The following is a 13,831-nucleotide window of genomic DNA, read 5'->3' as shown; positions in this document are numbered from 1 at the left end:
TCCTGTATCTGCCAAAGCTTCCTATCAATTTTATTTGAGGGTGTGCGTATTAAGCAATGTGCACATTGGTTTTGGCAACCTGCAGGTATTATTATTATTTTTGTAACACATGCGTATTTCTCTTAGCAATGTGCACCTATTCTTTAAGCAAAGCAACATGCACCTATTTTTTTTAAAAAACAACAGTGTTTTTAAGGGCAAGTGCTGGGATCAAAATACCCCGCATAATTATAATGGGATAGATCCCCTAAATATAGTCTGCTTTTTTGCGAATAATGACTCACGTTCTGATACTTTAAAAGTTTTATAATTGGATTTGCTAACAAATGAAATGGGTCACAATGGATCACATAAATAAACGAAGCAGAAGTGACATCTGGTTATGTTCACACTGTGTTTTGGTTAACACTGGTTTATTTTCTTTTATACAAAAAATTAGAAATAGCGACAAAACATAGTTCAACAAGAGGGTGGCCGGGGGTGGGGGTGGGAAGAGCGCTTGTCCTGCGCTCAGTGAGGATTTGGCTAATCAGAGTCCTTATTTTTACAGACACAGTTAGGTTCTGAGAAAAGGAAATACAAGACATGTTACATTATATCCATGCAACAAGTAATGGCCACAAAATGATGGATGTCAGAAGATCATTCCAGAGGCTCTTTGCATTGCTATGTTTCCAAATCATGGCTTTTGCTCACCTTTGCCTTAAAACAGTACACCTTACAAACAAGTGACATAGACACATATTAATTTTTTTATATGGTCTAGCTGCTACAAATTTAAGGCATCCTAAGAGTCTGTTATTCTGCTGGTGAAAGTTACGTCTCATAGTTAAGTTTTCAAGTGGGAAGATTTCGGGCCATGTTTGGAGGAAGACTGAAATCCCGTGAGATGCGAGTCAAAGGAAGAATTCTTGCAGCTCTGGTTCTTCGGAAAAATCTTTGCTGTAAGATCGCTGGAGTTTCCTGTTGATGTTGTTATGCCTGCAAGGAAAAACAGAAACAACAAAAAAAATCACCCCTGGTCATTCAAAAGATGCCCAGTAATTTGATTTATTCCACCATGAAAGGACTGCCTTAATTCAACAGCAGTGCCAACACAGTCCCTTCTGAATTGAGTTGAGCTTAAACTGCCACAGCTGTTTGAAGATGATTGAAAAGGAATTCCAATCTCATGGACTGACACCACCAATAATGTGCTATTGGTGCTAAATTTTAATCCCATGCCTAGCAAACAATCCCAAGTCTGGCAAAAAGGTCATATTCCCTGTTTGCATTGTAAGTAAAGCCCATTGACTCAATGGGAATTCCTTCTGAGTAGACATATAAAAGCATGCTCTGTTACACAGAAGAAATTGCATGTGTGAAATTTGTACTCTTTGGCAGTCTAGGAAATACCCTGCTTGGGTGTGTGTGTGGATTATTATAAGAAGAATTTACTTCCATCAAAACAGCTAGGGATCAAAGTGTAAAAGTGAGAAGTTAAAACAAACCTGGAAGTCAAACTAAGACTCCTTTCTTCATATCGTAAAATACAAAATTACCAACCAAGGTTGAAATCCTATACCCACTTTTCTGAGAGTAAACCTCCGCTGAACTCAATGGCACTTACTTCTGAGAAGATATGCCTAGGATTGTACTGTATTGCAAACAGACCTTCCGCTGGTGAAGTAAAACCGAGCATGAGAATTTTTTGTCACACATGTGTAGATAATAAAAACAAACTGCTGATAATATATAGTCATTTATCATACTTTTTTTGGTCTCCTTGTGCACATGCTAATTGTAAAAATATGGATTCAGTTCCCGTATCAGAATGTGCAGAACATAAAGATTGGATTAGTCAAAATCAGCCTTTGATTTGTGAAAGAACCTTTTACAGAACCTGTTTAAAAACACTAAGGTGAAGATTATGAACACAGATTTAATCCTATGTCTCCAGCTACAACTACTTTTGAATGGCGTTCATATCTCTTTTTTGTGAAGTGAAGAAAATGAAATATTTTAGGCATGTCTGAACTCCTTTGTTTGGGAATTTCAAAAATGGATTGCAACATTTTGGCTCTTTTATGATGTCCGCCCCCACCCCCCCAGAACTAAAACCACAGAACAACTGTAAATTTGGACAGGGACCTGTCAGATTGACTCTGTACCATAGCAGACAACTTCCAACATGTGCTTATTTGCTTCAGCAGAAAGGAACGTATTGATGTACTGAAAATACAGCAATATCGCACAATCTCCAGCAAACCTTTCCCTCCCCAATAAACTGCCCATATTCTCCTATTAAATGTAAATATATCGGTATGATAAAAGAAAGCCAGATGGAGTTTGTGTATTTCTTATTTTTAATAGTAGCTGTGCTAACTGCTCTGTGTATTAAATAGAAAGCAGGGCTGTGTGTGCTTGCATATGGCAGTTGTTTTGTTCTTCAAAGTCAATGTAAACAGGAAATTATTTTCCATAGCAGCAGTCAGCCTAAGAGCTCTAATGATTCTCTCTGCTCTCAGCTACCAAGGTCTTGTATATTTGTGCTCTTAAAGCCCATCTATCACTGTCTGCTTAGAGACATTTGTAATTAAGCGAGATTATAAAAATAACCATCAGCCCTTGCCTACCTGGTGCCCTCCAGATGTTTTTGCCTAGACATCTGGATGGAGGACATCAGGTTGGCAAAAGTCAACCTATATCCTGAATAGCAAGACATTCACCAAGATGGCCTGAGAGTTGAAAGCTACATATGGCTATGGGTGCAGGATCTGTGAAATACCACTGACTTTCTGTATGTCTTGGGTACAGACAATGGTCCCCTTCTGCTTTTCTCTTCCAAATAACAATAGTAAAAGGGACATATATTCAGAATGGATGCTCACTGCTTCTCTGGTGGGTGTCAGTTTTGGACCTCACTTTCTGGCTCCTTCCCAGCCAGCCGGACCTACGTGGTCACTGAACAATAGGAAGTTTGCCTTGGCCATCACAAACATGAGGGTTACTTCCCAGCCAGTAGCTAGATTAAAATGGGCCAATTAGGGTCCAGGTCTTGGGGAATTCCCTTTGCTGGCCAGCTGGGCATTGGACATAGTCATGACCAGCAGGGCAGCAACACATAAAAGGGGCTGGATTTCCTATTAAGCAAAATCCACCATTACAGAGCTCAAATTATGTAACAAATCCACCATGCGTTACAAATCAGGGCTTCACCCCTCCTCTAAAAAATGCCTCAACCTGTGGATCCCAGATGTTGTTGGACTACAACTCCCATCATTCCTGACCACTGGTCATGCTGGCTAGGAATGATGGGAGTTGTAGTCCAACAACATTTGGGAACCCACAGGTTGAGAAACACTGCCTCAGGGTCATGGGCTGCCTGATCCCAAAGACCACTATACATACCCAGCAGTCTTTACATTTCCTAGTCGAGCCAATAAATACATAGGATGATGTGCATAGTACCACATATTACTTCACTAGTGTGTCACTGATGGTTATACCTTTCTTTTTGGGGTTTTTAGGTTAGCACTGGTGCAGACTCCTATAAATTACTTTGCATAAAAGGGGGTCAAGGATATGTTCGAAGAGAAGATACATTAGATACATGGCTGCATTTAACGTGTCTGTTTTTTCTTTGAAAACCAGCGTTAATGCTGACTTTTTTGCAGTATGAACAATAGTTTAGGGATGTGTTTTCCCCAGGACCATAGGCCAGAGAGGGTTAAGCAATCCTTCATGCAATCTTTGTGCTGCACCTGAGGCTGTTATCTTTAAATGTAAAAAACCCAGACATGCTAAATGAAGAACTCAGTGCCTTGAGTTGCTGTCCTGAGGACCATATGGGTGGCATCCAGTGAAGTTGCCCTGTTAGTGCAAGGACTTCCACTGGGACCGTGGAACTTCCCCTCTCCCTCTTCTCCCTGTGAGCTCCCTAAATTGGCTTCAAAGATTCAGTGCAACCCCCAGAACTGAATGCTGGGGGTCGGGGGTGATGCAGGGACAGAAGAGACTGTGCAAGCAGAAATCTTTAGCAGGATGACTTTGGGTGCTTACTGTTGCATTTGTATGCATTTATTATCTACAAAATAATATATTATTAGAGACCCAGCAGAGGATCGGAGAACTCTACAATGTGATCAAAAGGTCAGAAAAAAGTGCCTTAAAAGTGCCTAAAACTATTGGAAGCTGCGTAAGAGGTTTCTAAAAAAAAACATTTTAAAAAAATCTCTGGAATATGTTGATCTGCTTTGAGTGGAGCCAAGGAAACTATAACCAAAATGTAGTACAAAATGTAGTACCAGTTGAAGGGTTAGAATTGCTCAGAGCCTTTTACTGGCTGGTTTGCTCAATTGGAAGAAATCACCCACAGAAAACTGACTTTCATCAACAAAATACTGCCGTTACCACAGTTATTGCCCATCCTACATTTAAGAAAAATTGTGGTATTTCAGTTGCTGATTCATCATGGTGACCTAAGCCAGCCAAACGGAGAGGGTATCACTGCTTGGATGTGTGCTGCTTGCCAAAGCTTTTGCTTGCTGCAATTCTAAACCACACCAGTGAACTCACTCACATACCGCAGTTATGGAATAACATTTGCAAGCATATTTGTGATCGTAATAGCTACGTTGAGACCTTTTTTGTGTCCAAGCAAATAGAAGTATTTCCACTGAATTCAGATGAAAATAACATCTCCTCTATGACTCTCTCCTAAGTTTTAAGTTCCCAGAGCTAAGTTAAGGCGAGACGTGATTATTATTATTTGAACTGAATACGTTCCCTGTCAAAAGGCAGACAAACACCTACTTTTTCCTTTGTGAAAACCCAGGATATTTTCTGATGAACTGTCCTAGTAGGCTTGGCTCTCATTGGGTACCATTAAACTTAAAAAGGGCAAACTGAGCAGGCTGCAATCTGAGACAAAGCTGAGAAGGATGCAAAACCTGCTTCCTGCTGGATATTGGGATCACAAGTGGTAGCCCTGGCTTCCATTGCATTTAATTTTGCCATAAAATTGGAAGATTCCTATATATGCTTAAATGCTGCCATTGCATTCTATGGGAAATAGAAAACTTGGAAGGCAGTTGCCTCTGATGCTGGATTCTGGCTCCACTGTTGGGATGTCTATTAACCCTACTCCAGATTCTAGGTGTGTGTGTGTGTTTACACGGAAACCAGCCTCTCTGCCCTACCTCTTAAAGCACTGATTTATTTGCAGATAATAAAAACAGGATTCCCATGGCGCTTTGTTGAATGGAGATGTCTACTGCAAGATGCATTCTGTTGTCCACTCACTTCTAGAAGTCTAGACTTTTGTAGTTTCCCAAAATACTTTGGGTATGAGAGCAACATGGAGAGACATCTGAGCGCCATGTGTCTTCCATGGTATGGCGCTTACAAAAATCTCTGGGCGCTTGTCATCTGAATACAATCCTAGTAATAAAATAGCTTTCGTGGGGACAGAGAAAACTACCACCGATGTGAACGAGTTACTGGAGTGATTCCTGCAGATAAGATAAATATGTTCTCACTTTAATGCACTACATGCTTCACAATAACTTAATCCATGGGAAGCAAATATTTCACTGGCAATACATGGCTAATGTAATTGCAAACATTTGCTTGGCACCGTCAGGGATAAAAACGGGCCCACATTTTTTTAAAAGAAAGGGGAAGAAAAGTACTGAACAAATGAAACAGATCGTATGCTTGCACAAAGAAATCTAGTGAATTTTAACAGGGCGCCAAGGAATGTTAATTGTTTTACCAACATCAAGCTGTAGCTGATTAGGAAACAAATAATAATCAGGGCTTTTGGAGGTGGCTGAGATTTTAAGGCTGTTGCCAAAATATAATAATAAATTAAAAATACAAGAAGAAACACTGGCTGATTAAAAAAACAACCCTGTGGCCGTTTACATGTGATACATTTTGTCCCCTCGGTTGGTGTACAGAGAGTTAACACATTTACCACATGGCTCTAGCAAGTGATTCTCTTTAACTGTAGCTGGATGTGGTCCGCTGGTTACAGGACATATGTAACCATACCCACCCTGGAAGAGTGGCAGATGAAGGTGATGGACTATATGGAATTAGCGGAAATGACTGGCAGAATCCGTGACCTGGGAGAAGAGTTGGTGGAAGAAGACTGGAAGAAATTTAAAGACTATCTTCAGAAACACTGTAAAATTAATGAATGTTAAAAATGATGTTGGATTGAAAATTAGTGGCATTAGCACCAAAGTTATGAGAATATGCAAAAATGAATTGATAAAGGACGAAAATATAGAGGTACAATATGTTAAGATATAGAGTTAAGATAAACGAAAGAGGGTAAGGATTTGCTGACTTGATTACTTAAATGGGAATACAAAAAGGGGAGGTGTGAGGAGGTCAAGGAAACAAGCTAACGAATTTAAAGTTATAAAAAATGGATTTGTTTTTAAGTCTTTTTTATCTATCTGTTTTTTTTGTATCTTGTATTTTTATTCCTATTTTTTCTTTTTTATGAATTTTTGTATGTTTTTGTTTTTTTATCTTTTTCTTTTACTATGTTTCTCTTTGTATTTTCTAAACCTATGTTTTTGTAAAATCTCAATAAATATTTTATTAAAAAAAAAGAATCAGGGAAACCAATGAATTAGTGGGTGTGTGCAACCCAATTATCGCCCTTCCAAGGCCTATTGCTTGATTTTCCTACTGTGATCTGCATCCTAAGCCATTTCATCAAACGATAAAGGAGAAGCTTGGTGGCCTCAAGTTTACAAGGTTTTGCCTAGAATAAACTTATAGACGTTACAGCACATGCATTGCCAAGCATGACAAATCCACCATTTCCTCACAAATACCTAGTTCTTAATCAGCGTACAAATGTCTGACTTAATTTATGTGAGCATATGCAAACTCAGAATTTGGTTCTAGCATAGTTGGATAATGAAACGATTAAATTATATACGTTGTGTGTTCCTGAAAGTGCCATGAATTCTCCAACCTCCACTCCTAAAATATTTCCATGTTGGATACTTAAGAGATTGGAGACAGAGGTCCATTTCAGACCAACATCAAACTATGATTTATGGTTATGTGTGCAGGTAGCTGCAGGCCCTGTGAAAGTGGGGAAGAGGATATTTGGTGCAACTGTATCGTGGAGAATAGTGGTGTGGCCAAACCACAGTTTGTTAAAAAGCCAGGATATTCGGGCCTGTTAACAAACAGTGGTCTGAACCAACCATCTTCTGTGGACTTCAAACACAGCAGCAAAGCACAGATTTTTTCCCCAAACTAGGAATGGAAACTTTAAATTTCTTCCTTTTGTACTTGAATGGGAAGTGGAAGCATGAGGGTTGCATGGTTTCCTCACAGATCTGAACTGGACTCTAGAGCACAATATGCATTTCTACATGAGAAATAAAATATCCCAAACAAGTGAAGGCAGTTAACTTTAAACTAACAAGATATAGGTGAGCAGGCACTTGTGATGCATCATTACTATTGTGGTCAATATTCATTTTTCATATTTTTTTTTTTGGAAGGAAAATCCCATTAACGCAGATATTTGAATTCACCCTTAATTACAAAGTTGCCAGTTGATTATTAAATATGAACACCCAAACCTTAATCCCACCCCATTTGACAAGCGCTTAGCAAAAGCTGCACTTCTGTGTTAGAAACATTGGGTGGTATCCCAATTCTGTGAAGCCCTGAGACCCCCGGGTATAGGGCGGTATATAAATTCAATTAATAATAATAATAATAATAATAATAATAATAATAATAATAATAATAATATCCAGTGTTAGTCCTATTCAGAGTAGACCTAATACAATCAATGGTCTTAAGTAACTTAAACCAATTAATATCAATGGGTCTACTCTTGAATATGACTTAGCTGGATCTCACCTGGCATGTTTCTATTCCTGCAAGGGTTAAAAATACATTGGTTTTGGTTTACCTGACACTACATTTAAATTAGAAAACTAAATCAAGTGTGAGAAAGAGATGGGATAATGGAGACTGGAGCGCACTGTCTCTTCTGACCATAAGTGGAGTTTGACTTGGCCTGCTCCTAAGAGGAAATTTAATTTCCATTCTCATTTAATGTTTGACTTTCATTCAAGAAAATCTGTAATGCCAAGCCGAACAAAAACGCATTTTTGGATTTATGAGCGCTAGTGATTTTTATGCATTACTTTGTGCTGAAGACATTAAACGAGCTCAGCAATGGTTATTAGCGAAGGACTGTAACAGGGATTTGTTTACTTCTTTTTTTTTTTTTTGGAGATCAAAATTTCATTTTCTTTTACAGTTGTCGTCAATCGTTTCATTAGTTTAAGCTGCGAACAATTATAAGCTGCACATGCAATGAGGGGATAATAATAATAAAAAACACAGTAATAGGAAAGCCAACATTTTCACTCTGCATCAGCACATACCATGCATAGTTACACAGGCGGCGTTCAATCAGCATGCCAGTGGAAAAACTGATGCAGCCAGGGCAGGGAGCCTGGGGGGAGTGCAATGCATTAATCAGTCGAAAGATCATGCAACAAGCTTCTCACATGCATAGTAGAAAGGCAGTGATTAAAAGTCACAGTGTATTAGCGGAAGCTTTGAGAAACCCACATGCCACAATCTAGCTCCTCGCTGGATCTCAGATGCCTACGCAGAGCTTGGCATGTGCTAGGGCTGCTTCCATTTGGCTTCTAGGAGCTACAGAATGCTTCCGCCATTCATAGCAAGCATTCTTTTCCCCTAGAAGGAAGGCTGCAGCTCTTTCGATCGTGCCCATAAGCCTCTTCAGGTAAAAGGGAAATGGCACGGAGGGTTTGGCGCTAGCTCACATCTGTGAAGCGTTATGAAACTATGCATTTCTGACCGAACGTGCCATCTGAAAGCATGCAAATTTTGGCAAGTGGTAATGCTCCACCCACGCGACGGGTAAAAGGAGGCAGGAACAAGACAGGCATGGAGTGCCAGCAAAACAATATGGAACAATATGAGGGGGAAATGTAATTTTCATCCATCACTGATTTTAGCGTTTTTTATTTTGGGGGGTAAAATGTTAAAAACATGTTTCCACGCTTCATCACTTGCTGTGAGTGATGCTTTTTGAATTTCTTCCCAGTTGTTCAGTCTCCATATAGGAATTCTGCTAAGTACTATGGACAAACATAAATATTTCTCCTTCTTTTGTTACACTTCGTTGTAGAACACTACAGGTGTTCTTTCAACACAAGTCTTTACAGTGGTACCTCGGGTTAAGTACTTAATTTGTTCCGGAGGTCCGTTCTTAACCTGAAACTGTTCTTAACCTGAAGCACCACTTTAGCTAATGGGGCCTCCTGCTGCCGCTGTGCCGCTGGAGCACGATTTCTGTTCTCATCCTGAAGCAAAGTTCCTAACCTGAAGCACTATTTCTGGGTTAGCGGAGTCTGTAACCTGAAGCGTATGTAACCTGAAGCGTATGTAACCTGAAGCATATGGTACCACTGTATTAAGGGAGCTTGGCTAGGAAGTAGGATGCTTGCCTTTTAAATGGCACAGTTCAGTTAAACATTATAGGAACTCATTTTCGGTGCCCGGCAAAAACTTTGCTCTTTGCCTGCACCTTTGGCCCTTAATTTTAAGGACTTCAAATACTTCTGCCCTCTTTTAGTGGGGCAGGTTCTGTAAAAACCTTTTATATGTATAGCTGTGTTTTCAGGGTTTCGTTAGTTGTATGCTGTAATTGGTTTTAGTGCTTATCCTGCGTCGTAAGCTGCATTGGGTCACTTTTTTAATTAAGACGGTGAATTAATAACAATAACAACAGCAGCAGAAATAATCTTTAGGTTCAAATCTTTGGTGCTGGGCAGCTAAAAGCAAACTGAATTGTCTGCCTTTACTTGGATTTCCCTTTCTGTAAATGTTAACCCCTTGTTTGAATAATGTATTGAAATACAAACCTCTTGTTTATTGTATAAAACTCTGCTTCCAGGGCCCTGTTTTAATTTGCTTTATTCCCACTATCTAACTGGCCTTTGGACACCACTGTGTTCCTGCACAGAAGTACTTAAGAACCCTTTGTTGCAACCTGTTCCCAGCCTTATGCTCATTTTTTCCCCAGTCCCAAGACAGAAATCTGCTTGGGTGTGTGCTACCATTGCCTTTCTTCAGATCAAGAGAAGCTAATAATCCAACACGACTATCCAGTTCCACAAGGCCCAGTATTTCTACAGCCATCTCTCTTATCATGAGCAAAGGTGCTGAGCTCTGCAGTCTTGCTCCTTTACAGCCGCCAGAGGGAGGCCAGTTTAAAGCACTCCATGCGAGGCTTTTGTGCAGAGTGACTCACGGCACGCGAAGGACAATTTTCTCCTTTCCAGCACAGACGCTGAAAGAGAAAGGTTTGCAATGGCATGGAGGAAATGACCCCAGACCTGTGGTAAGGCAGTCTGCATGAATAGTTTAACCACATAATAATAGCTGCCAGGTGAAGCATTCTGCTAAGGAGGCCTGAACTTAACACCTTGCTTGGATCCTTGTATGGTTTTAGAAAGAAGCACTTATGTTCTCATAGATTCTTATCTCATTGTTTGGCTCTGTTCCTATGTTTGGATGTATCCAATTCATATATTGATGCTGATTTTTCTCCTCCCTTGTTTTTTTTTATGTTGTGGCTGCTTTGTGAATCTGTCTTTTATGGGAAACTGTATTCTATTATGTATTTTTTTTATTATAACCGTTATATTTATATCACTGTTTTGATTTTTATGTTGTATAGATAACATGTTATGTACTGACATCTGTGTTCTATGTTGTAAACTGCCCTTTTGATGATGTATGGAACATAAAATTTAATAATAATAATAATAATAATAATAATAATAATAATAATAATATCCCACTTGTCTTCTACTTTTTTGTGTTTTAGAAAGTATTTGCATGGGAACTGCTCTTTTTCTGAATTCAGATATTCCTCAAAAGAGTTAAGTACAAAATGGCATAGGAGAATTCTGAGCTAACATTATTTACGTGTATAGCAGAGCACATGGGCTTTGACACTATCCCTACAATCCACACAAGATCAACTTTATCTCAGGGCTCTCATGTCTTGCTTGCAGAGAGTGGCTGCACAGAACAAACAGCACCTGATCCCTGAAAATCTCTATCAGACACCTTCAGTAAGTTTACTATCTCTTTCCAGATATGCCCACATTACCTCTTCCCTGCCTAAAGCCCTTCCAGTGGTGATGTGTTAACATTTGTTCAACACAGTTGAGGGGGGGAAAACCATTCTAGACTTCTTCATTCATTAACATACAAAAACATTCCCTCTGCCCCATTCATCACTCACTGGCTTATTTTTTCCTTTTGCAGAAGTTGCTGAATTTCCCTTGCTATCTGTGGCTTTCCTTCCTAATGAGGTAAAGGGTGATGAGGTCTTGATTAGGCTTGAAGTCTGATAGTTATTATTATTGTTCTGGTTCCCGCTCAGTGTCTCCATTATGGAGCGGAAGGTTCCAAAGGGCCTTTTCTGCTGGTCTCCAGATTCAGCGTTGGACGAAGGCCGCTGAAGGACCTTACTTCGCTCTTTGTCCCTCTCCCCATTTAAACCAGCCTCCGTTTGTTCCACCTGTGCTACAGGCTCCTCAAAGGTCACTCTGAGTTTTAAATTCTGGGCAGTTCTGCGCTTGGAAGATGGAGATTTGAGGGCACTCTTGGGACTTGTGGCCACTTTGTGAGTCGTGGTGGCATCAGAGCTCGGCTGGCAGGTATCTCCCATGGTCTGGCTCTGAGATATAGCCCCAGTCTGGTACTGGGACTCATTATCAGGGTCACTACTTTCCGAAGTGGGAGAAGGGCTGTTGCCATCCAAAGATTTTGAGGCTCTCATCCCAAAAGGGAACCGGCGCCCAGATGATAAAGTGTGCCTCTTAATCATCAGATGCAAATTCTCGGTGCTTTCAATGTTTTCTACTATGGGCTGTGGCCTTGGCTTGTCCACTCTGTTCACGGGCGTATTCTTCTGATCCTCTGAGTTATTTGAATCTGTATCAGACTCACTGAGAGATCGCTGCATGAGATGCTTCAGTCTTGCTAACTTCAACTCCTTTTTTTCCGGGGGAAGCTTCTTTGTACTCTTGGAGGCATGAACATCCTGAAATTCCAGGGACAGCTTTTCTTGCATGCAGACATTTTCAGAGATTTCTTTCCCCAGCAGCTGGCGCAGTATTTTATCTGAGTCTTCATCTTTCATCTTGGGACGGCTGTGGTGTGGAGTCCCCACACTGCCAAGAATCTGCATCCCATCATGGGTGTTCAATTTACTTTTCGGCAGAATCGAGTCATCTGCGTCAGATGGTTTCCATTGAAGCTTGCCAGAAGTAGGTGACGATGGCGAACTTCAATCGGGATAAATTGAAAACAAAAACAAAGACACCGTTCAGTACAGGCAACCACAACCAAAGTTATACATACATACAGTGCAACCCTGACATTCCCATTGCATATGTTTTCCAAACCACCCTTCTGCTTTTTTCTTGACCTTTACCCACGTGGAATGTATTATGGAGTCACACTATTGACTCCATTGTTAAGAATGTAAATCTGTTTCCAGGCTAAGATCAACTTCAGGCTTGATCCATTATTTCCTTTCTTTGCTAATCTCTACCGAAAAGATTTCTGATTAAAGAGTTGCATTAGATATTGCTCAGCAGAATTTCTGAGAATAGCTTGGGGAAAACTGGAATACTAAAATGTACTCAGATCTTTTACATAAAAACCACCAAGTCCTGTTTTGGCATGTTCCAAAATTTAAATATGAAATTCTGCTTCATTAAAATCAATGGGAATTTTGACTTCATGGTAATGATAAAGAATTCTTAGGTCCCTGCCCCAAGAGCTTTTAATGCAAATTTTGAGATTTGGGGAACAGAGAGAGGGAAGTGGAAGAAGGAGAGATGAAGAGAAAAGAATTACTGTGGAAGTAGGATTCTGTAGTCAGTTTACAGAAACTGTTTGGGTTGGATCCAGACTTGCAACAAGCAGAGTTTCTGCCATGCAACACTCCAATGGAGCAAGTGTGGGAGGGACAGAAGAGGTCAATGTCATATATCCTTCCTTCCTCCCATAAAATCTGCTTCAGAGAGTTGCAACAGTGTGCAAAGATGTCACTGGTGGCTGTAGGGTAAAGGGTAAGAAGTATGAAAGCTGTTTAACCAAAATGGTTATCTAAGAACGTTATCTAAACAATGATGAAGTGGAAGAGCATTCGAGAGGAATAAGAGCAGGGGTCGGCAAAGTTTTTGTGGCTTCCACTGGTTCATGGTTCCGCAGATGCCACAGTGGGCTGGAGTGTGTGCATGCAAACGCACGCACGTGTAAACGCTATTTTGGGCACTCCTTCCAGCGCGGAGGAGGTGTGCACAGCTTCCTGCAGCCAGTGGGAAGCTGGCCAATGTCGCGGAAGGCAGTCCCCGCTCTGCTCTGTGCCAGTTTAGTGCGGAGCACGGGAGCCGACCGAGCAGGTGGTGGGGGTCCATGAGCTGGTTAAATGGCCCCCATGGGCTGCTTGTGGCCCATGGGCCTTAGGTTGCCGACCCCTGAATAAGAGCAATAGCAATCTAGCGTGGTTTGCTCAGGAGTAATTCCACTGGAAGAATTGATGCTTTTGAATTATGGTGCTGGAGGAGACTCTTGAGAGTCCCATGGACTGCAAGAAGATCAAACCTAGCCATTCTGAATGAAATCATCCCTGAGTGCTCACTGCAAGGACAGTTCGTGAAGCTGAGGCTCCACTACTTTGGCCACCTCATGAGAAGAGAAGACTCCCTGGAAAAGACCCTGATGTTGGGAAAGATGA

The 13,831-nt window shown here is 40.7% G+C and overlaps 1 protein-coding gene and 1 long non-coding RNA gene across 9 annotated transcripts in view; one reads left to right on the top strand and one right to left on the bottom strand.

Moving 5' to 3' along the window:
* Positions 1–380: 380 nt before the first annotated feature.
* The window catches only part of SNCAIP (synuclein alpha interacting protein), a 121,262-nt gene continuing 107,811 nt past the window's right edge, over positions 381–13,831 (bottom strand). For 6 of the 8 annotated variants that reach the window (XM_083576667.1, XM_083576666.1, XM_083576668.1 and 3 more), the window contains 3 exons: positions 11,324–12,371; positions 8,421–8,491; positions 381–981 (listed from right to left, as the gene is read on the bottom strand). In XM_083576667.1, the coding sequence (XP_083432793.1) occupies positions 897–981; positions 8,421–8,491; positions 11,324–12,371 (1,204 nt within the window). In that variant the 3' untranslated portion in view covers positions 381–896. The remainder of the gene's footprint in view (positions 982–8,420; positions 8,492–11,323; positions 12,372–13,831) is intronic. The other 2 variants (XM_083576671.1, XM_083576670.1) reach the window with 1 other exon arrangement.
* Positions 8,504–11,284, top strand: LOC310745111. Its single transcript, XR_014539945.1, has 3 exons — positions 8,504–9,235; positions 9,487–10,411; positions 10,901–11,284. It is a non-coding gene; the product is annotated as an uncharacterized lncRNA (long non-coding RNA).

This window comes from Podarcis filfolensis, assembly GCF_964270895.1.
Source record: "Podarcis filfolensis genome assembly, chromosome: 11".
Classification (NCBI taxonomy): Eukaryota; Metazoa; Chordata; class Lepidosauria; order Squamata; family Lacertidae; genus Podarcis; species Podarcis filfolensis.
This window is presented reverse-complemented; position numbering and strand designations above follow the sequence as displayed.